Source organism: Wyeomyia smithii, chromosome 3 (genome assembly GCF_029784165.1).
Source record: "Wyeomyia smithii strain HCP4-BCI-WySm-NY-G18 chromosome 3, ASM2978416v1, whole genome shotgun sequence".
In the NCBI taxonomy this organism is placed as follows: Eukaryota; Metazoa; Arthropoda; class Insecta; order Diptera; family Culicidae; genus Wyeomyia; species Wyeomyia smithii.
In genome coordinates this window covers 233413959-233438616 of record NC_073696.1, presented here as the reverse complement: position 1 = coordinate 233438616, position 24658 = coordinate 233413959, and the positions used below count along the sequence as shown (strand labels likewise).

Sequence of the window (24658 nt, the reverse complement as noted above, 5' to 3'; positions counted from 1 at the left end):
CTTGATTTTCGCGTTTCCTTAGAATCTGCATACTCTTCCTCCTCCAGGCGACGCTTTTTCTCCCGAAAGATTTGGGTTCGCTACATCTTCTTCTGTCTGTGTCTGTCTACATTCTTACGAGTGGCACTGCGCACCATAGCCGCAAGCGCAGCGTTCTCTTTATCCATCATGTTTTGATATCATGGTTTTGGCAGTGGTTGTACTCACGCTCCTACTGCGCGTAGCTTGTCGTCTTCGGTACCTCCGAGGTGAAGGCTGTAGACTTTATGATGCTAATGTTGAAGAACCGACCTTTGATTCTCAACCTGCACATTGGCCACCCCCATCCACCCGTTCTCGCATCTCCCCATCATCATAAAAGCTGTCCTCTGCTCATGTGGGTTGCCGCAGCTCTGGTGTGAGCACTCGTGTGCTTCCTTGGAAATTAGGAAATCGGCAGTTCCACGTCCCGCTTTCTAATCGTTAGTCCGTTTTCGTCGTGTGGGTCTATGCCGATTTCTTTGTTCCTCATCCATTACAGAGGGCCATCGTGCAAAACACTGTTTAGAGTTTCACGTTAGATCGAGGACGGTAATTGGCCGCCCCTAACCTTGAGTACAGACGCTGTTTGGAGCCGTTCCTTACATGGAGCATGCTATCAGCAATACGATCATGTTTTCACCGGGGTTGGTTACCCGATATTCCCAGCTGGCATCGCGTGGAGGTCGGGATAGGAGTAGCTGGTGAGGAAGCTAAGGGCCACGTGTGGGTCTATTTCATTTCTGTAGGTGCACTTGTCACCGATGGTACACATTATCCAGTGTAAATCAAATTAAACGCGTTTTTTTTTAGTTTTCCTCGCAACTTTCCTCATACTTCCTGGGGTCCCGGAATTTCCTGGAAATCAGTTAGTTGAGACAGTTACAAAACTGTGGTGTTTGCTCAAAATTTAAGGGGGGAGGGCAGTCATATCGAACGTTACTTATTGTTACGCAAGGGAAGGTGGTCTGAAAACTAGGTTTCTAGCGTTACGGAATATGTGTGCAACGCCAAGCTGGAAACCGTCGGGAAACGGATGCTCTTCTTGAGCAATTCCACAAAAAACGGGCAACCAATTTAATCGACCATTTTTGATTTGGCTGAAACTTTGCATAGACGTTTCTATAGGCAAAAGATACCATTTTGTGCTATTGGTTTAATTTTTTTGAAACACGACCCATTTTTGAGAAGCTATTGAAAATAGCTATTTTGAGAAGGTATTAATGATTACAAATATTTTTAGAGGCAAACGGTTTGTTTGATAATAATTTTGTCTTTCCGAAAAAAAAACATAGGTACACTCTAAAAAAATTACTTATTTTTTTGAAAAAAAGTTAAGAAAAAAATTAAAAATTAATTATCTTTAAAAGCTCATTTTTTAAAAGTGGCATTTTTTCATAAAAACTACAAAAGATAACCTGAACAATGCAACCGGTCCGATCATGGAGAAATCAAGAAAACAAAAGTTATGATTTTTTGAAATCAAAAAGGACAATTTAAAAAAATATTAAAATTGGTACATTTTTTGTGGAACTGCTCACTTAAAAGTATACAAACTAAATACAAGGAAGCCGAAAACGATAATAAATTAGATAATGCAATTTTTTTTCCTCTAATCTAACAAACGGAATAGGTCCGCATGACCTAGACACTTTATATGACCACCGAAGTAATCCGCGGCATGGTATGGCTCAAAGTACTGCTTCGATCATGGCCATTATGTTACCGGAACATGTTGCGGCCATAATTCCGGGAGCAGTTTACCGATTTCGGCCATCCTTCTCGGCAACATGAAGGACCATAATACATTTCTTGTGGCGGTTATTGAACTTAAATTTGTTGAAGGAAAAACGAGAAAACTAAAAAATGTGAATAAAAACTCGTTCGGTTTTGGCTCATGTGCTTAAATCGAACAGTGCCAAGATTGAACCGTGCCAAAATCAAACGGGGTCTGTGTATGTGTATTTTCTGCTACAATTTTTTTAAGATATTTGTATCCATTAATACTCTTTTTACATAACCTCTTTTAATAAAATAGTTGTCATTAAAAGAAATACCAATCGCACGAACTGGCGTTTTAAACCCATAGGTTAAAATAAGATTTGCTCAGTAGCGTTCATCGCGGTTCTTACAATTTGGTAATCAGCCGTCAGTCGTTATGATATTTTTTCTGGTTTCAAGCTAAAATTAATTAGAAAAGTTTAATTTTGGCGTAAAAGTTTCATAAAAATAGAATGATGCTACAATAAAATCAAATTAAATTATGGCAACTTTGAAAATTGAAGTAATAAATACAATTTTTATACAACTTCTCGGAAGTAAAAATCAAGATAATAATCGCAACGAAGCAAAGTTCCAAAATGACAATAAAAGTTTTATTATGGTTCCATAAGCCAATCTGTAAAATTTACTTTGAAAATAACAACAATGACTGACTAATTTTACACGATATTGCACAAAAAAGGTGCATTGTGAAATGTGAGAATAGTTTTGTAACTATAAACTAGATTCGATCAACACAAAAATTAGCTTCCAGAAAAAAATGAACCACTAGCACAAAGCAGTAGGTGCGGCTTCAAACACTTGATCATTTCACACTCTTGTGAGAGCGATAAGCTATCGCTCTATCTAGTAGAAGGTTCATAATAGCGATGGTCACGATAACGATAAGCTCCTCTGTAGTGGTTTTGATTACGCAAAGTTGTCCTAAAGGTAAGCCTTTTCCTTCACAAAACATATTCGAAGCATTCGAAAGACTTGAAACGTATCCTCAATTAAATCCGGATGACTATCGAAAGAGTTGCATAACAAATGATAGCACGGATCGATTTTTTCTCACGAATAACAGTTTCCGCCAAGCAGGTGTTTGAACTATCGATAATACGGAATCGATTATGTTCCGGGTGCAGCTTCCTAGAGTGCGCCTATATGGGCACTACATACGACGACCCTTTTGCCATTAATGGCAGATAAAAAAGTTTTTGTACTCCACAAACAAAGCACCTTGCGAGTGACAGAACGATGTCAGATAATTGTTGGTTGTTGCACCTATTAAGAGACGTTGAAAGCGTGAATGGTTTTGGCAAAAGGAATGCCAGTGTTCACAATAAAGCGTTAAGTCATGTCTCGCTAGCAACGTTTGAAGATAGGCCGTTTGATATTTTTCAATAGCCATTCTAGTACAATAGCACTTCATACATCGACAATCAATCGGTCGTCAATTTTTTAACCAACAACGCACCAATCCGAGCTTGTTCCGATTCGTCTCGCAGTACGTTAACCGTCGATGCACCTAAGTGCGGACGTGGTCGTCTAAGCTGGAGGTCACTGGAATTGAATAATCCAAATTTGGAACTGTGCGTCTTTGCTGTTGACTTTGCCTGTTTACTGCAGCAGCATTGCCACCTCCTCGACGCTAGTCGCAGCGCTTGCAGTGTGGCTCAACTAACCGTTCTGCTTTGTTACTCTGTTTGAGATGTGATTTATTTCCTATTTTCGGTTAATATTAGATGATTTGCGCTGCTAGGGGCCGAGCTGAACCAAGCTTGGAGAGGAGGTTTGACCGTATTGGCCGGTTAAGGTTGATGAGTTCGCATTTGATTAGCCGCTATTAAGTGGCGCGCGTGGGAATCTTTCGACTTACAACTACTCTTCAACAAATAATGAATCGTGAGAATAATGTGATATGAAAAACATTAGCACTCGATTAAAAAAATTTAAATATAACTATTAGAAATAATCACCCATATTTACTATATTTCATTGATTCAAAATTTCGTAGATAAGAAATTGAAATTTCAAAAAAAAAGTATGCCTGTATTCATACTTCACACTAAGTAAAGAAATATGCGATTACAGCAAATTGGACGTGTCTTCGAGGCGGTAGCTGGTATAGATTTGTATTCCTTCCGTGATGGTCAGCGTTCAGGAGCTTGTTTGCACGTTCTAACGGGGAAGAGCAAAAAACAAAAACAATCACGTGTTTGAAACATACCCTGAAACAATATACGGTAGGAATTCTTTGTACAGTTTTCCTTAAAGGAGTCACGGATCTTTAAGAGAATTGTGCGTCAACGCATCCATCATCGCTAATTTGACAGCTAACTCATTCAAAAATTGTCTACTTTAACGCCGTGGTACAGATGTTCGCACGTCAGCGCACGCAGAAAAAAGATCAAAAAAAACTTTGCCACAATAACGCTGTAAACATAAATTGATCGAAACTGCAGAGGCAAAATTCGTCTGTGGTAGAATTGTTTACATATTTCTAGCATCGAACCAATTTCGATAGCAGATGTGGTGTACAATCCCGGGTTAGAATGAGACTGCATTTTGAAGTAGTCCAGGAAACCATGAATATACCCATAAAACGCATAAAGCATCCCGTAAAAAGTGCCTCCAGTGGAGTGCCGGAACACTCCACAAAACACAAAACAAGCTGGTGTCGGGGTTAAAATTCAACGTCGGTCCTCGAAACGCAAGTTAGAAGCTAGCTAGAATCAAACTATTCATGTTTAAAAATTATTATTAAATGAATTGTGATGAAATATATATTCACTTTTGATTTTGTCTTTAAATAAGACAACTTGACATTTTGAAATATTCTATGATTTTTTCCAGTTAGTTGGTTAGTTGGGCAATATCTGTTTGTATTTATTTGTGTGTTGTATGGGTGTGTATTTATGTTGCGGTTCCGGGTTCCGGTTAAATAATGGCCATAATCAAAGCAGTACTTAGAATCGTATCATGCCTCTGATTATTTCGGTGGTCATATGAAGTGTCTAGGTCATGCGGACCTATTCTTGCTGTGTTCCGGATACTCCGGGATTGAACCAAAACTCATCAAGCGAAACCTATAACCACTTAGAATTCTAAAACTAGTCTATTGATGGCTTTATCTAGAGTCTAAATCATCAATGGCCAGTAAAAGAATAAATATAAAAAAACGGTCCTTTCTGGCATGATTAGATTTCGACAACATAAAAAATTGGACGTGATCGAACGGGGCCTGTATAATTTTAAATAAAATATCTCGAAAAACTAACTTTTTAGGGATTTGAATTGTTTTTAATGAAAAATACACACTGTAAGCTAACCAATAGTAGTTAACCAAAATTAAATAATGAAAAATTAAAAAAAAAATGTTATAAAAACAATTTATTCTTCCAATTTTTTTACGGTACATTTCCAATTTTTTTACGGTACAATTTTTTTAGAGCACATTTTTTTAAAAAGACAAAATCATTATAAACGGTTTTATCGAAGATACTATGCCGATCAAACAAACCATTTTGATGTTAAAAATATTAGACACTCGGCGCAGAAAATAGTCCACGTCTGTCCACGTGGTATGTGGGTGGCCCCTAATTAGTTTCGTCGTAGAACCGTGTTCCAGCATTATCCGCCATAGCTCGTTTCTTTTCACTGAATTGTATGCCGCCTTAAAATCTACAAACAGATGATGAATCTACAAGTTATACTCTCGGAACTTATCGAGGATCTGTCGCAGGGTGAAAATTTGATTCGTCATGGAACGCCTTTGTCGAAAACCAGCCTAGTATGCACCGACGAAGGATTTCGTTAACGGTCTGTTGACTGTTCTGAAGAAGCTCCGCTCGACGTGTCTAGAAAAGTTGTCCTCTGTACTGGCAATTACCACTCATTCCTCTTGCTGATCTGCGATCTGTTGATCCAACTCTCTGGCATATTCTTCTATCAGCTATCAGCTTTCAATCGCTGTATATTAAAACGCATCGTCCTCTCTGTATGAGATTTCAACACGTTCGACCGTGCGCGGATCTTACAAACGACGAGCTAATGGTCAAAGTCAATGTTTGGTCCATGAAAAGACTTAACAACTTGCCTTCAGGTGTGTTGCCGAATTTTTAAACGAGGAAAATAGGAGCTAAACATGGTCATTTCTCTGGCCGCGGTAAAGTTAATCAGCCTCAGACCGTTTCCATTGGTTGACGAGTGAAGGCTATGCCTTCTAAAGACTGGAAGAATTCCTCCCTCCCAACCTAAGCGTTTGCTTCTCCGATAACGACTTTTACGTCGTGTTTTAAGCACTCGTCATAGGTTCCAGCTTTTCATGGAACTCATCTTTGGCGTCATCAGATTTGTCGTTTGTCTGTGCGTAGGTATTGATTAAACTGTAGTTGAAGAATTTGCACCCAATCCTCAATACGCATGTACGGTTATTCACGGGCCTCCACCGGATGACCCTTGTTTTCTGATTTACACTACGAAACCGACGCCCCGTTCTGCTGCTTTTTCCCCACTGTAGTATTGCTGGTACTTGAAAGAAGTATATGCAATAGGGTCTACTTCACGGAGCTCCCTTTCTTCGAAATTTGGTCACCAAACCTTTTGAATCGCTGCGATTTCGACTCCCTGCCGCTGTAGTTCTCGAGCAAGCAAGCCTACTTCCGCTGGTTCGTTGAGAGATCAGACGTTCCAAGCCTCCAATTTCCAATCGTTTACCGTTTTCTGTTTCCAATATTTGTAGCCTAGGTCTTTACCGATTGTTCCGTTCCGTATTTCTAATTCCGTCGTTCGTTGTTAGGAGAGGTTTCGGTATGCTACCTTACCAGGGTCACGATATCTACATCCTGCTGATGGGGCTGCCATCTTAGGTGTAGCTGGTGGGATACAGCATTCCATGATTTAATCGCCTGCTCCGCATCAGATACTGTTGTACGCCGCCCCTAACACGGGGATACAGTCTCGTACGATCCCGCTTCCCAGTCAGCATACGACCAAATTTTCTACCGGGGGCTGGATACCCGATCTCTCGATCTAAGGGTACTCGTATCCCGGTCGGCACCTAGGAGGTTGGGATAAGAGTTGCTGGACAAAGTGAGTGATCACCTTGGGTTCTCAAGTTATACGTGCCATTTTCCAACCTATTTTGTATATAGATTTTCTCGGGATATTTGTATATAGATTTTCTCGGGATAAAAACGGGACATATGGGTTCAAAAAACGGGACACATGATATAATTGATTTTTGAAAAATTTTACCAACCAAAGCATGCAAACAATTATTCATTGCTTTGATGAACCTACCCGATCCTGTACAATACTTAGCGTTTGAAGAAATTCAGCGTATAAGAGTGTGAAAGAGTTTTGATTTTTGCAATGAGTTTCTGAAATTTGTCACATGGATGATCAAGAATTTGACTAACAATTCGGAGTGATTCGCGTTTAAGGCGCAACTAACAAAATATAAACAAATCGTTTTATTACACCATTGGTTTCGAAAAGACTCACACAATTCATTGCAAGAATCCTTTCTTTTGTATAAATCGATAAAATTATTCAAATCAAGTTTTTAGTAAAGGGCGACAAAACAGTTTACCCAAAACGAAAGATACTTTGGAACTAGGCCCTTTACATTGTTTTGAAACAACGGGCTTACTTGCGAAATATTTCGTAAACAGGCGACAGTAAAGGGCGGATCAACATTTTTTTCAAAATAAAGGCGCATTTAAAGGGGCGCAACCGAGCCTTTGGCATCCCTATACCGAGTAACAGTGAATGACAATAAACTCATGTCCTGGGCTCAAATTAATTTGTGCCCGCTGTCAGCAGTAAGATCACAGAGATAAAGATGTATGAAAAGAGGTGGTGATATGCTATCTCGTTTACACATATGTTGAGATGTTAGCCCTTGAAACATGGCGCGATGTCATAGGGGTGGGCGCAACTGAAGAAAAATAAAAACAAGGCGAAAAAAATGTGGGCATATCTCGTTGTCAGAATGCTTTAAGGCGAAATAGAGATGGGCGAATCTCGTTGTCAGAATGATTCAAGGCTTATTTGAAAAGGGTTAGAAGAAAAGCGCAGATTTTAGCCATAAATGCACAAATTTAATGTAGTATTGTTAGGAAACTTTAAGACAGTGTTATATTACGTCGATTTTTGGTATTTCAAATAAATTAAATTGAATATATTTTCAAACTGATATTCCCCAATGTTTATCTTTTGCCAGTTGCGCCCTTATTGCAAGTCACTCCGGAATTATGATGGTCTTAACTTTCAATCGCAACTTTTTTTGTCAGTTCACGATAGGAGATGTCCTTTCCAGAGGTGCGTTACTGTCAGGAAAGCACAAAACGTACTCAGTAATATAATAAAAAAATCGTGGCTGAATTTTTCAAGGAGTCTCCGAAAACGATACAAAATGGCAAAAAGACGCGACGGTTGAAAATAGTCGAAAAAAACGGTACTGTCCCGTTCAAAACGGTACATCTGGTCAGCGTAGCCTAAAAACAATTTAAAGGTTTTTTTTTTTGTAAATCGAGTAAATGTGTTTAATATAATATAGACACAGACAAACAGACGTGCCACTCGATGACGATTTCATCGACCAGAAAAATAACGATTATTTTGAAATTTTGCTTAGTGGGCAATAATGCCGCTAGTATCGCTTTAAGCAAGCATGCACCAGGGTTGATATTTGTTGACATTCTTGAGTGAAAATGAAAAAAAGCATCCATAAACGTTATTTTTTTACAATCCTTTCAGAGTTCTCCCTTCCCGCTTTTTGCATCGAAGTGAACTGTCAAAACACCTCATTATATTTCATGCGATGAAAGCAAGACAACAAAATCAGTTTATCAGTTAACGAAGATTGTCAAGGCATCGGTCAGTGTCAGTGAAAAAGTGTTTCGGTGAGGTTTATTTTGGTTGAGTGGACTGTTTGTTTTTCTGTTTCGCTTTGAATTGAAGATCATTTGGTTGGATTTGTCGTCAAATTTTATTCCGTAACCGTGAACGATGCGCGCGATCTATTTCATCTGAGTATAACAGCACGTTACTAGGACGAAAATCTAGTGTATCTGAAAGAGTGCTGCGATCATTGGAAGTGAAAATTGAAAATGATTGGCTGTAATTTTCGAAGAATTTTGCTGGGGAAAATGACTTTTATCAGCACTGGCATGCACATTCATTTTCAAAGACAAAAATCGTCAGTAATGCCGCTGGTGTTTATTTGAGCAGGCATTAGCAAAGTCAAAAGCATAAGCAAAGTCAAAAATCGTTTTACGAAAATAAGTTAGTAGGTAATATGCTCACATGGTGGCGCACGAGTGTAACGTTTTGAATAAGGACGAAGATTTTTGGGATTTTTCTTCGACGTCTGTTTGTCTGTGATATAGATTTTCGAGTGTTTGTCTTTTCCGTTCCTCTCGTATAGTATATGTAAGTATTAGTGAGAACTATTACTTTACTCTTATGCACTCACAAATACGCATGATATTGTTTGTCGGTCAGTTGTGTTTTGTGTTCAATGCGCTATGAAGTAATTTCTAGAAGTCGTGATTAGGAGATTTTTGGCCAGTAGCCGCACTCGCAAAAGGTACACGCAAGAAGGATGGATGTCTCTTTGGAGGACCGTAGAAGATCCGGTCGACCATGATCTGCAAGGAAACCGCAAATTGTTGGAGCTGTGAGGAAGCATATACGATGGAAAAGGCATCGTTAAGTTCGATAACTTATTTATTTTTATTGGATCTGTCAAAAATATTTTGTCAACTGAGCGAAAATTATACTTTCACGAGCTAATTTTTTTCTCAAGAGAAACTATTTGTCCTGGAGAAACCACATGATGCACAAATAATCGATTGTGGGCAGCAGTAAGTAATAATAGGGGGGTTACTCGACTCCAGGTGCAGCATGGTTTATGAGCTACTTTGTAAGGGAGGTAAGCTTCCACTGGTTTTCATCGACAAAGGGGTCAAAGCAGGGGGGAATTATCTGTCAAATAAAGTGTAACCGTGAACAACATATTTGGTAACAAGGCATCTATTTATTTTGGTTTTTGTCGTTTTGGTCGAAGTTAAATTTAGTAGAATTGGAACGTTCTTTTTTAACAAAATTCGATAAACCGCGGAAAACTTTTAATAATAATGCGTTGCATAGTGAAATATTGTGGCAGCAACCTGTTGTTGTGTCGCACTTGCAAGCACGACTCAGACTGACTTTTATCTCGACCACACAGGTCTATAAGAGTTATCAGCATCAGCTGACTCTTCTGTGTGTGATGAGACATTCCTTTCAGTCTATAAATAACGCTTGCACAGCAGTGTGTGTAGTTAGGGATGAGCAATAGAATAAGTCGGCAGTGGAATGTGATACGATATAGATTGTGGACCAGTACCACCGTCCGTCCCCCGTAGTTTAATTGGTCAAAACACCATGCCGGAGACAGGGAGATTGCGGGTTCAAGTCCCGTTGGGATGCGGTTTTTTTTTCAAATCTGTATCATATTTCCAGTTCGCTTATTTTTTGCTTTCCCTACTGCACATACTGTCTGCTTAATGAACCAGAAACCTGTATTTGGCGAAAATTGATGAAGTTTCATCACCATACAGGTAGTCTTTCAAACGTCATGCACCAAAGTTGATCTGCGATAACGCACACATATATGATTTTTGACAGCAGTAAAACCTCCCTGCGTCAAAGTAAATGCTGTTCAATATATGATAACTACTAGAGATGGTCGGGATGGATGTTTCCCAAACTCGTACCCGATCGAACCCGAATTTTTTTTTTTCGGTTGAAGTCTGAACCCGGTTTCGGGTTTTGAAACACAAATCCGACATTTTCAAACCCGAACCCGACTTGACCTTCGAATTAGTTTTTTTCACCAAACCCGACCTGTAGCCTACACTTTCAAAAATTTTCAAACACGAAACCCGACCATCTCTATGTGTCCCAATAAAACGGTGCACCAGGTGAAGCTAACTTAGAGAAATGCACTTCTAATAAAAAAAACTCAGAAATGAAATTCAATATTAACATATTATTATGACATTTTGAAATGGCAGTATTGTAAACACATTTCAACACAACCTGTTAATATTACGACAAATCCCAAGCAATATGAGAGCTATATCTAACAAAATCAAAAGGGTAAGTGATCAAAGTTTCCCCTGTGATCAAAGGCTCCCTGGTTTACGGTATAACAAAACCAAAAAATAAAAAAATCGTATTATTCAGGTGTATTTGATTTGAATTTGAAGTTTGAAAAGAATATCACGGCAAAGTAAAGGGACTTTTTCGTCTTTTTTTTTAATAGAAAACATAGAAAAAATGGTTAACAGTAGGACAAGCTCACGAAAGAAGCACAGAACAGATATGCAACTTCGAACAAAACTCTGCAGCAAATCGGTGCCCAAGCTTTCGCATTCATTTTTGGCTGTTCCATCCTACATTGATTTTACAGTGCATCGTTCGAACAGTTCGCTTCAATAGTTTGAACATGCACAAAAAAACTTTGTTTTGTTTTAATGACCAGGCAAAAAGGTGATTTTGAGTAGTTGAATCTATCAAAATTAAGTTAAGACAGGACCGCATTCAAAAGATTTTTAAAGCGGAAATTAAGTAGCAATTCACAATCAACGTCAATAGAACAAATTAAACTAAAAATCTTTCAACCATTTTTTTTAACACATATTTAGTTTATTTGATTTGATTTTGTCTAAAACTAGTTACATAGCAAACAATTATACGTCAATTCGCAAATTAAAACTTAATTCTTCCACGTCTACTACACTGTCACAATTCATGACAAAGATGACATAATCAATGAAGAGTCTCATGATTTTTATTTGTTGTCGTCTTGGTGTGTTGTTTAATACAGGATGTATCAGGTTCTCGAAAGATAACCTTCTTCTACCATTAAGGGTTGGAATCAGAAGAGTCTGCAGGTGCGACCATGCTCCAGTCACTCGTTGACACTCGCTCAATTTGTGCTTCAGCGTTTCTGATGCTGAGTTACAATGAAGGCACTGATCATTATCAGCGCGCTGAATTGTGTGCCATAGCACTCCATGCTCAAGCTTTTCATTAACTAAAAGAAACCAGGTACTACGTTGAGCCGACGTCAGCATTTTGCTTCCAGTGTTGCGCCAAACCCTTTTCCAATTGACTGTTGGATAACGTAATTCCACTCTCGGTTTGTTGGTTTGATCAATATAAAAGCGATGGATTTGATCGGAGGATGGATTTTGTTGGATATGGTGAGGCAAACGGTAGTGTGTTTGCAGGATCAATTTTAGGCACGGAAGATCAGTTGGGCGAGGGTTAGGATTTGTGTGGTAGAGGAAGGAGTTATAATGGGAAATGGATTCGATCTCCTTGAGATGACGGTTGATCAGTAGCGCCTTTGCTTTCAGCGCTGGCAAGTGTAGCTTCAGTCCTCCTTGGTCGCGTGGCCTGGCCAGTTGTTGTATTGGCACACGTGCTGGATGTCTCCTCCACAAAAACGTCCCCGTACTTGCTGTGATTTTAGCAGTGTGGACGCAGTATAGCGGCAAAATGGATGATAGGTACCAAATTCTGGCCGTAATGGAAGTGTTGAGAAGAATCACCTTTTGATGAAGAGTAAGAGTCCGCAGCGAATGCAGCCAAACCGGTTGCGCGAATTTGCGAATCAATTCGTCCCAATTGAGAGTTACCCTGAGCCGAATTGAGTTGGCGTAGATCACACCAAGGATTCTGATTTTGTTTTCTGTTCGTACCCAATCTACATGAATCGGATTTCCATTGACGAATCCTGCATCAATGGATGTAGTCTTGCGCAAATTAAGAATTGCTCCAGATACACGTCCGAATCTATGAAAAAGATTACGCATTGTTTCCAGCTTGCGTGCCGATGTGGTGATTACGCTGATATCATCAGCATATGCCACAACTAAGTCTGTACCACACACTCGTTCGAGGGACTCTACTAGGGGGTGTATGTACAACACAAATAAATGCATTGATATGGGATCCCCTTGCCGCACCGAGCGCTGTATAGGGATCGACTGTGTAAGGTGCCCGTTTATTAGCAAGCGGGAAGAAGATAGAGCAGCGACTCGTTGAAGCAAGTTTACTAGTTGCGTGTTGATACCAAGAGAGCGCATATTCACACATTGTTAAACGAAATTTCTTGGATTGTACATCTCGCGACTGTAGTTGATTTATATCTTCGTTGGACTTGGAAACCGAATTTCTCGACCAACGACAATATTTTTTTCTCGTTTTTTTATACCCAACATTGCAAGTAATGCATAAGTAATGCACCCACTACACAGTACTGCTTACGACATTAGGTACAATGTAGAAAAATGGTTGTCGTTAGTCAAGATATTCAGTTTTCAGCTTGGGCAACAATGAAATTCATTAAAAATATATCTATATAAAACCGTTGCACGTATGCGGGTGGTACTGTACGATTATCATCGGCGAGAGCTCATACAGTCCTTTTTTTGAATGAATGGAATATAAGCGTAATAAAATTTCGAGTGTGAAATGAGTCCTCTCCACCGCTAGTTGTCGATACTTAAAAAAAGAGATTTTGTCTTATTTTTGGTTCTTCAGTTGAACAGATGTGAAAGAAGGCTAATAGAAAAAGTGTGGGGAGTCTGGACGACGATTCTTTTTGACTGAGTAAATAATTAACATTGATTTCTGCAAATCGTTAGACAGTCTGTTTTGAATAGAGTAGAGAATAAATAATAGCATGGTCAAAATTTGAAACTAATCTAGTAAATAAAAATTACTGCTATGGGTAAAATTGGTGCTTCTGCCAATAAGACGAATTTCTTATGGCTCAAATGTACGTATACTACAGTTTTTTTTTCATATTTTTAAGCGCTTCACGGTCAAGTAAAAAATGTTGTGATTTCCCAACCAATTTCCCCGCACACAAAACGCTAACTAAGTACCCATGTACATCGTTAACGTTAACAGTGATTCCCCTGTTTTTTTCGGTTTCAATTATAGCATACGAAGTATTATAGTAAGTGCTTAAAATTCAACTGGCTTATTGTTCGCAAATGCTTCTTGCTTGACGATTGACTTCTTTGAGTTTGTCAAAAAAAATTAACTGGCCCAACAGACATAGTACAGCTAATCACATTTCGCGCCTGTGACTAAGGTTTATGATGGGCTACAGAGGTTTCGACAGATAATAGACTCACGATAAAACTGCGTCATTTTTTCTGTCATCTTATTGGATTTAGGTGCTATTGCACAGTGTAAGTTATACCTTCACCACCACCAGAAGCAGCAGCAACGGGGGTAGCAGCACACCCTAGTGCGACCGAGCTGCAACCGCGCTGATGATCTAACAGACAATACGAGAGCATCAGCAAACTGTTAACAAGTGCACAAGGTGCATCAAATTACTAACAGCGGAGTATAGCGAATGGAAATAAAACATTAAGCTCTGTTTGCATTGCCAATTCCCGCACGTCCTTTAATTTGCTAGTAAACGCACGAGAGCCGAAAGTTGAATAATGAGTTGTTTCTGTTTTTTTGTGATTGGTGAAATTAAACGATTGGTGGACTAATGAAAATGCCTGGGGTGATAATGATTGGATCGCGATAAAACGCTTGCGTGGTTGTTGTTTCGGATGCAAAAATTGTTCGATTGGTGTCAACATTATCATCGATCGAGAAATAATAATAATTTACTGACAAATGCTACAGATAAAGGTATATTAATGAAATTCTAGCAGATATGTGAAGTGTCTAGGGAACAATTGACGACTCTGTTTACGCATGTTCGTCAACCGCGAAAAGCGGTTTGTGTGACCACAAGTCACGTAAGAGTAGACATCTCAGCTCAACTGTGCACCGATTCATCAAAATGAATGCGCAATTTTCTAGGTCTCAAGTGAGACACTTTACAGTAGATGCTCTGTGATAAAAAAAAAAATCTTCAAAACATTCAAAAATGTATCGCTTGAACTGCAATCTATATAGGTGCTTGCTGAGTAGAACGATGTTTCCAATGACTCTAAACACAATACCTACTATAGATCGGTCTGATTTAAAATGTTATTTGTTTGGATACTATTCGCCTTTCAGTGCTAAAAATTTCACCTCAACACCGCTCTATTTTTATTTTCTAATTAGAATAATCACAATTTTACAAATTTATTTAGTTGAACGAACTCTACTCTACAGGTTGTTTGCCAGGATTCAAAATCTACAAAAATTTCCTTTCAAAGGAGATGTGCCTTAAGGACAATCTTGGGTCCAGTCTTGTACAACATATTTACTTCAGATCTTCCTGTTTTACCTCCAGGATGCACAAAGTCATTGTTCTGCGATGACCCAAGTATTTCCTTAAAAGGAAAAAGTCTTCGATTGCAGGAATACTGAGCTATTTTTTCTTCCTGCTATAAGCCTAGAATTTCTTCTCTCAAACCAAAGGATAATTGGATTAATTTATAATAAATGAGGATTTTCAAAAACTACATTGAAAGTATACAAACAATGTACATTAAATGTATGCAATTTTTTTATTCTCTCGTTAACAGAAATTCGTGCAGTACCGATTTGGTCGAGCTGTTGAACTAGAAATAAACAATCATTTCAAAGGATTTAGAATTAACACAACATAATTAGCTAATGATTTATTATGAAATACGTACATTATAAAAAACTTAAATAAAAACCTATGCGTTTAAAAAAAAAATCTTTACACCCGTGGAAAACATTAAGTTTTTTATGCGCCTTTCCACAAGTGCAACCTAGTCTTATTGTCTATCGTTTCTTTTCACCCCAAATTACACTTCCCTCTGGCACGTACGGTACTCGTGTTTGATGAAGGAATAATGTCTTGAATAATGCATCTTTCAACACACCTCTAAATTCGCGTTGTAGACTAGCCACTAACAGTTTGATCAGTGGTTTTCGATTTTCGACCGGATTCAAGTGACGGGTTGCAATCGCTGCACTTTTGTGCTTTCACTCCAGTTGATTGTAAAATTTCTCCGTGAAAAATTAACTATTGTTGATTCGGAACGATATCCTTCAGTTGCAGTGTCAATACAAAAGTTATTCATGAACAAAATGTTGACGTCTATTTTTCTCGTTTTTTTTTCAGCTTCCTGAAAAATGCCTCCACCGCCACCGCCGCCGGGGCCTCCTCCGCCACCGGGTCCACCGCCGCCGCCGGCGATGAAACTCGGTGGTGGAATGCCTGCGGGGGACGGGCGGAATGCGCTGCTGCAGTCCATCCAGAAGGGTACCAAACTGAAGAAAACGGTCACCGTAGACAAAAGTGCACCAGTTATCCCGGGCAAGGTGACATCCAATGCAACGGTCAACAATCGTAGCCCGGCGGTCCCCTCTGCAGGAGCCGGCGACAGCAATGGCGGAGGCGTCGGAGGACCGAAACTGGGTGGAATCTTCGAAGGTCTTTCATCAATGCCGAAACTCAAACCGGTCGGCAGTAGAGGTGAGTCAGCCGGTTGTCGTCATTGTTGAGGAGAAGCGTAGGCGTGTTCAGAACCGCTCGTTCATTCATATTCGATATGAACTTGCTCCGGCAAGTGCGTATGCTTTGCGCATCGTTGACGGAGTTACCTTCTATCAGATTTATTTTGCTTGATTGATTCGCGGGTTTTTACCTTCATGCTGTAAATCAAACAAAAGTACGATAGTAAGTGATATCAACATTGTCAATAACGGTGTAGAGCAAGCAATAAACGCTTTCAGGGCAACAACTTAAAGTCAACAGCTGTAGGGTGAATGACTCACTCTGGTACTCAGCTGCAAGCGCATATACGCAAATGCCTGGGGAGCACATGTCGGTTGAATATTGTCACCCATGTGCAGTACAAGTGCAGTATGTTTCGAACTGATAAAACTAAACGTAACTTTTTATTCTTTCCACCCGACAGGCGCACAATCACCAGCAGGAACAATTAGCAATAAGTCACCATCGCCGGAGAACACGATCAAAAGCAACAACCGGTTAGGTGGGGGAGGGGGAGGAATGGACTTTGCCGATGAACTGGCGGCCAAACTAACGCTCAAGAAGCAGAAACACACTAGCAATAGTAGCAATGCCAACAGTAGTAGCAACAATGCCATTATCAACAACAACAGCAACAACCACCAACCGGTGACGGAAAATAATCTAAGGACGAACCGAGGTCCTCCACCGCAGCCCCCGGTGCAGCTGAAGGCAATGCTCCCATGTGCTTGATGTTTCTTTCATTCTATGCTAAATATTTTTCTATATTTTAGAACACCAATGAATCATCGGTACCCCACGGGAAATCGAGTTATTCGAGTCAAAAAAGGTACGATTCAATGTACATACGATAACAGCATTATCTATCTATCTATCTGAGGGGAACCAGGTACAAACATAGAGCAGCGAATAGCTCCTATGTTGCTTGCTTGTGTGACGTAGTTTTATGAATTTATTTACGTTGGGAATGGTCTGTAGAGTTATACTTGGCTGCGAAATTCTGTTTTAGCTTTATGGTTTGAGTTAGCGGTTGAGTTGCTTTGTAAACTTCCTAGGATGTTCAATAGTGATCGCGGCTCCAACCCTTTTCTTTCCAGACGTGAGTGCTGATTTGTGGTTTGATTCTATTTGCTTGCTGATTCACTCTCTTTTGAAGCGGGGGTTTCAAACGCGTAGCCCTTGCGTAGTACAATACTAATATCTATACTGTCTATCATGAAGGGGGGAGTTTAGATAATGATAGAAGCCTTATCTGATGATGCATCGGCTTGAAAACGTTTGGCATTTGCCATTATCATTATCGGACTCCCACAAGCAGTGGTTTTCATCCAGGTTAAATCCGTCAATATAAACTGTATCTATTCAGTGGTATTTGTTGTATTCAAAAGAATAGGATCTAGTTCTATCCACCTACACTTCCAATGCTGTGCTTCTAAACTCTTCACTGGCAGAAAGTCAAGTGAAGTTTTTAGGTACATTTGACAGTTTCGTCAAAAGTTTTTTGATTCTGTGTTGATTTGTAGGATGGATTCTCTGAAACGATGTGGTAATTTGCCTCATCACGATATAACTTCCCAAATCATGCACTGTTCTGAAAGCATTGCTGCTTATTTGGACGGTTGTGACTGACCTGAAGAAGAAAGTTTTTTCTCCTAAAAAATGCCACATTCTCCGTGCCGGATGGAGAGATTTCAAAAGCTTCTATTATCCTCAGCTCATGCGGTTTTTTTTAAGCTGTGCCGGACAAAAAGATTTTATAAACTTCTATTATTCTCAATTTGCTTTCAACGTGCCCCAAACCAAGCAGGCGTCGTTTTTATGTATGCTGCCAAGATTTCTGATGATCCTGTGAATTGAACTTCTTGATCTTTCACTCACGTTGCAATCTGATCTTGTCAGATTGTATCTCATTTGCTCCCATAGGGCCTTACGCGTTTAATCACTTCATTCGTTCTGAGAGTACATCTACTGCTTCCAAGGTGTCGTACGTTTACGTTACTGGACTCCCTGATTTTTTCAAGTAAGAAATATCTAAGATGAGATCTTGAATAAGGGCAATCATCAAGACCCTTAACTATATAAATAGGGGTACTGGGGGTAAGCCCGGCCCCCTAAGGAAAATGATTCTTTAGTAGCACTTGATGGCGAATATTGTTATATTTCTTTCACAGAATCATTGCCCAGATTGTTTTCTACAAGATATGAAGGTTTTCAGTACTTTCAAACTGTTACTTTACAAGGAATAGTGAAGTTTTGAAACTAAGGTAAAAATGACGTTCAAAAATCAGTGCGGGTGAAACCGGCACCCCTTGGGGGTAACACCGGCACCTAAGTTTGTTCATGAATTAACTCGAATTAACTGAACCGTTTTGAATTCGGAAACCGCCGAATGAGAGATCTTACATTTCTGTATGTTACTGTTGAATTTGGTTGTTGTCGGTTAGCTGGTTCTGGGCAGATTGCCGGAACAAGTTCCGGTGAACATTATGTATAAACAATGAAAGAATTTGATACTCGGCAAGGCTATCATGTGGCACTTTAAATCATATTATAAACTAGTTTCATTAAAGCCAGAATCACATTGACCACACCGGAGCATATTTCAAATACCACCGGCAAAGCCGTCAGTTTTCAGCTGCCCCCCAGCTTTAGTGCATGGTTCTAAGTCAATTAATTAATTTATTTATCAGCGAGACATCGGTAATAGATGAGAAATATGTGTCAGTAACATCAAACTAGCCTCAAACCATGTCGAGCTTACCCCACTCACTGGGTGACGGTGTTACCCCGATAGCACACATTTTTTTAAAAAGAGTATTTCTACAAATTTATCGCTTCAATTTACCTCAGATCGAATTCCTGTGATTGCTAACAATACAGGCAATAAATTGTAGAGCAACGAAAAATTATTTTAGTCTTTTCAAATGAATAAAAGCTTAAGTTCCGCTCACGAAAAATTACATCCTTTTATGCATCAGCTGCAGTAGCGTATGTTTTGTTTATTATTTTGACGTTTGACGTTTCACGGTGGCTTCGATGCATCTTAAAATGTCTAAAATATTAAATACCAACACTTCACATATTCCAAAACACAGTTAATTAGCGTTTTCTAGTAAAATCCTAGGGGTGACGGTCTTACCCTCAGTGCCGGGCTTACCCCCGGTACCCCTACAGGTTTAAAAAGAGCGATTCAGCGTTTCTTTTGAGATTTGTTTCAATTCAGGCCTTAAGGATTACTTAAGAAGACTCCTAAGAATACAGGGTTTCGCGTAGACTCGCGATTAAACGAAGTGAAAAAAGTGTATCATTTATGTTAAAATAATAGGAAATTGTTGAAAAAAAAAATAGATTAGAAGCAGGTTCAGAAATATCGTGAAATGATGATTCATCTACTCTTGTCTGCACACATCTTTTGAGAATTTTTCAAGTTTTTGCTTCGCAACCGAAATTGTCGTTTTTCGTTCGAGATTATGTTTATCTGGTTTTCTAAAGGTAGTTTTTTTCATGGGATTCTTTTGTATTTGTGGGAAATGAACCATTTTTAATAGTTGAAGGGAAGCTGTTTTCATTTATGTAGCAATTCTCATTCTGTAGCAAGCAATAGAATGTAGATTTTTCGTGTAAATGTCGTTTTCTTTAAAGAGATACTCGTCTCAACCTCGAAACGCCGACTTCACCAAACATTGTAGATTTATTTTTGTCTTTACTTCAGAACTATAGCACCGTCTGATTATATGTCTTCTGAACACAGATCTGTCACTTTTTATCAGCTAGTTTTTACTCATCATACAAAAACACTTCTTTCTACCCTTTTTTCCCTCTACCGACACTACTCCGGTCGTTCATGACATCAAAATCATCATCCCTTACAAATCCGTTCCGTGAATTTCTACGAAACCGAACGGTAAGTAGCCAAGCGCCCTCAACCCCGAGTCAATCGCAGGCATCACCCTCCAATGGAGCAGCGTTATCGGTCACTAGTCCCGCCGGAAGCAACAGCAATCACTTGCAGCCAAACAAATCGACGCTGTTCGGTGGAGGAGGTAGCGGAATAAGCAGCAGCAGCGCAAACTCGTCTGCCTCTGGTAGTCCGGTGCCTCCTGCGGTTCCCACCAGCAAACCGGTGCCAAACCATGGTAAACCAAACCTGGCTCCGAAACCGCCAGGAATACAGCTTAATACCAGCGGGAACGGGAATGGCACCAATCGGAACATGGTCGGTAGGCATCACAGCATGAGGAGTCCCAGGTAAGTGGCCGAGTGATATTTTTTTCTCTGTTGATCTGTTGTATATATGTAAGTGTTTAGTCACGTCCAGGCTTTCAGTAACAGTAGATAGACAAATTTAGATCGGACAACTAAATAGTCAACTAAAGTGCTTCACTAAAATAGTCGAGTATTTGCTTTATCACACAGGTCTCCTCCAGTGGCAACAGGTGGTCCACACTTCCCAGTGAATCACTTCGGAACGTTACGAGGTCCTCCGTCGAGCTTTCAGTCATCGGAATCGATTTCCAGGCAGAACAATCTAATAGGTAAGTTTGGTTCGTATTTTACTCTCTCCATACAATAATCAACTCCGCTCGCACTTCATAGGACGACCAGCGGCACCACCACCGAAGCCGCCGGTGATGAAACCTCCGCCTCCCCCGCCTGTTCGAAGCGTATCAAACACCAATCTAACGCATTTACCCATGAGCTTGGCGCCGGAAGCGCCCGAACCGAACTTTGGTTCCGCTAACAACGTGGCCAGTGCCGTTGCGGATGAACTCAAGTCTAAGCTAGTCAACAGCGGTTCGGCGAATAATGTCGCGACGCTTACCACTTCCACCACCTCTTCCAACTCGATTAATTCTACCAGCCAGCTCAGTATTGCCAGCACGAAAACGATCAACAGTGGCAGCATCAAGACCACGGCGGCGCCACCATTGCCACCACATCGAACCTGCCCGGCACCCCCTCCGCCTGTGAGTTTCGCACAAATCCATTCCATTATCTTATCGCAATTTTTCAGTGATAAGATAACCCTTCCTAGTCATCACTTGCTAATTTTACCTTCATTCGCAGCAACTCAACACAAGCACCAACAGCACTGGCAGTGGTGAAGCACCACCACAACCACCGCAGCGGATTTCCTCCATTCGACAGCAGCAACTACAGCAACAACAACTTTCAGCAAGCGCCAATAGCAGCGCTAACAGCAGCAGTCAACAGTCAAACTCAAATTTAAAACGAAAGGAAACCATGAGTGCCACCGCAGGTGAAACGGAGCGACGGAAGTTGGCCACGCCCCTACAGGAGATCGATCTAGAGGCAAAGTATTCGTTCTACTTCCGGAAGGTGACGGAATTTTCGGCACCGATCCCGTTTCTCAATGTGGCCAAAATTTACCCAAGTGCGATGCGGTCACAGCAGCAGCAACATCCGCAGCACCAGCATCAATAGTGTGATAGTATAAGCAGCTGCGATGCGCACTGCTGCCACTGGCTGGCGGCAGCATGGGTTTTTGTGGCAATCCATCGTTATTAGTGCTCCTACGAGATGCGGGAGAATTAGTGTGTCAAGTAAGTATATTTACGTTTTATTATTCGATCCGATTGACGTAACGCGATGCCCCATGTGATGGTATACTTTCGTCTGTAGTTTAATAGAGCAGACTTTTATCGAATACTCTCTAGATACACGTGAATTTTACTTGTCGTAAAACCAAAAAAGGAAGTGATCCACCATTTAAGCTTTTCTTTTACATTTCTTTCACAGTCTAAACCCCTTCTTCTGCATGATAGGCTCAAGTTTAGCCAAAACGCATCGCTCAACTAATTCCTGCGCTGCAACGCAAAACAGAAATTAAATAACCAGATCTAGCAAACAAATAAATATTATATTCAAAAAATACTACATGATGATCATATCAAAGTTTACAGCAAACTTACTAGGCAAAGAAACAAGCAACTACAAACAGTGTACTAATCGTCTACCAACCGTGTAATAACCGAACACTGTCTTCGGACCTCTCGTGAAAGTTAAAAAGAAAAACATCTGTAAATATGAGTTGCTTTAGGACACCAATTATTAATCTTATGAATGGTTCTGACTTTTTCTGTAGGCGAAACATAAATAAAAAACAAACAGAAACATATTTAGGGCAACACTTTTAGCCCCGTTGTAGCGAAACAAAATATAACAAAAAGTGCATGAACTAGGGTTAATTAAACAAGAACAGAAGAAAGGCAACAAAACAATAATTACACAATTTAGGGAGTTCTATTAACAAACAAAAAACTGCAGATAATGTTGACAACACTCTTTCAAAGTGAGTATCGCAACGCGAACGGGAAGAAAGTCTTTAAAAATCGTTACTCGTAAAGAAATATTCTTTATTAATTTTATTGTTATCTTGTACATATTATGCATATTTAATCCTTCTACTATTAACTGAATCATGAAGATTTTAAACTAATTCGAAGGCCGGAAAGAAGGAAAGCAAAATGTATTGTACACTAAAAAAAAAACCTTAACTTTACTGTTCCGAAATGTTCATTGCGCCGATCCACCACAGCGTTAACGAATTCTCCTCGCTGTTGTGCGCATCACTCAACTTTGAATCGAGTGGTGAATTATCTGCTGAATCTTCGACTGGTGGAAAGTGATGCTGACCGCTCGCGGTGGCAATGATCGGTTTGGAAGGATGGAAGGACACGCCATTGCAGCAATCTCGATGCAAAGAAAACTGTAAAAAATAGGATGTAATTCTAATATGCGATTTCCTTTTGTAAAGAAACTTACATCATACTGGCGGTAAGATTTTCGTTCCGTTTCAACTTCCAGCAGATTCCAGGCACGAACAACGCCATCCGTGTTTCCAGTAATCACCCATTCCCCGTAGGGAGAACTGTCGAAGTAAATGCGCTGATTGGTATCGCAAGCACGTTGCAACACGTGGTACGGTTTTTCCAGCATGCGGATATCCCACATCAGCAATTTCGAATCTCTTCGGCCACCGGAAACAAACAAGTTAGTTCGCGGAATGAATTTAAGCCATGTAACACCCGCACTGTGGCTGCATTCGCGCGAATTGTTGCCCACCGGAATGGTCTGATTGCTGTCGGTCGCCAGAGCTGTGATGGACCGACTCCAGGAGCCGAAAATCAGTAGATTAGGAAGTGGCGAGCATACGGTCATGCAAGAGGCTGTCACCTTCGTAGGAAATGAGGATATCTCCCGACCTGGTGCTTTCACGTCGAACATTTTGATACTCTTCTTATAGCCGCCGAAAATGAAGCTTCCATCTAAGGACCAGGCGATACTCAAAGCAGCTTCCACCTCATCCACAGCGTTGTAACCTTTGTACGAACAACGCAGTTTACCAGTGTAAGCATCCCACATTTGAATTGGCTCGTGCTGTCTGGAGGCAATCCACACGCTGGTTTCTGGCATTGAGCTATGCATCCCGGGGTACCATTTATAATCGTAAACCAACGTTGTTTCGCGCACATGTACAGCGGAGTCTAGCAGCTGAACTGGTCTTTCCGTGGAGATTTGGTGTGCCTCGTACATGTCAGTTGGTAACTCGAACACATGCATTCCATCGCTATTGACTGCTGCCAGCACGCATGTTCCATCCGGCGACCAGAGACAACCGCGAACGTAGTTTTGCTTCTCGACTTTGTCCCAAGAGCATCGGCCAACCTCGCACGCTGTTAGCGATTGGAAGTAATCCTGTTCGTAATTTGTCCGTTTTGGTGCACTTTCTACGGACAGCCCGTTCATTTCGTGGCAATCAGTTGACGAATGGGAGTTTTCATCATCCATAGCTTCCAAAGGAGTTTGATGGATTTCTTTTGAATAATCGACTCCATCGTCAACGGTCTCTTTATCCTCTTCCAACAATGCCTCCTCGTCCATGGTTAGGGGAGAGTTTGGTCCAGTGTTCTCATCATTTAACAATCTCTCCTCCACTGCCAATTCTTCTGTCGTTCCGTTTTGGCTGTGGATCACACTTTCAACAGTTAACTGATCATGGTTCGTTACAGGATCCTCCACCGGTGTACTTAAGCTAAGTGATATACTTTCATCTGGTATATCTGTGTCCGCTTGCTCCATATTTTCTTTTCAAAAATATAAAAAAGAATGTCCGCACTTTAGATATTTATACATACTTTTAATGCATTGATTATCATCGGTAATTGAGAGTGTATAGCCATGCGACAAAATCGACAAAATAAACAATCTGATGTTTTTGAGGTTTTTAATTTAAAATTTGACACAAAGAAACGTCAAAAACTGCACTCACAAAACGGCTCTCACATGTCTCGCACATCGCTCGCGTGTTGTCGACATCATCAACATCATCAGCACGTGAAAGCTTGGCGACCA

At 40.3% G+C, this 24658-nt stretch overlaps 2 protein-coding genes across 5 annotated transcripts in view; one reads left to right on the top strand and one right to left on the bottom strand.

The window, feature by feature from the left end:
- Positions 1–22805, top strand: part of LOC129733146 (WAS/WASL-interacting protein family member 2) — a 30145-nt gene extending 7340 nt beyond the window's left edge. For 2 of the 4 annotated variants that reach the window (XM_055694760.1, XM_055694758.1), the window contains 8 exons: positions 15908–16261; positions 16707–16993; positions 17056–17111; positions 20195–20530; positions 20699–20817; positions 20879–21249; positions 21350–21846; positions 22043–22805. In XM_055694760.1, the coding sequence (XP_055550735.1) occupies positions 15919–16261; positions 16707–16993; positions 17056–17111; positions 20195–20530; positions 20699–20817; positions 20879–21249; positions 21350–21727 (1890 nt within the window). In that variant the 5' untranslated portion in view covers positions 15908–15918 and the 3' untranslated portion in view covers positions 21728–21846; positions 22043–22805. Of the gene's footprint in view, positions 1–14188; positions 14509–15907; positions 16262–16706; positions 16994–17055; positions 17112–20194; positions 20531–20698; positions 20818–20878; positions 21250–21349; positions 21847–22042 lie in introns of those variants that run through there. The other 2 variants (XM_055694761.1, XM_055694762.1) reach the window with 2 other exon arrangements.
- On the bottom strand, positions 22643–24621 carry LOC129733151 (telomerase Cajal body protein 1 homolog). The gene is made up of 2 exons (XM_055694767.1): positions 23069–24621; positions 22643–23012 (listed from the first exon to the last, which is right to left on the bottom strand). The coding sequence occupies exons 1-2, from the start codon at positions 24383–24385 to the stop codon at positions 22803–22805; spliced, it is 1527 nt and encodes a 508-aa protein (XP_055550742.1). The 5' UTR covers positions 24386–24621; the 3' UTR covers positions 22643–22802.
- Positions 24622–24658: the final 37 nt, after the last annotated feature.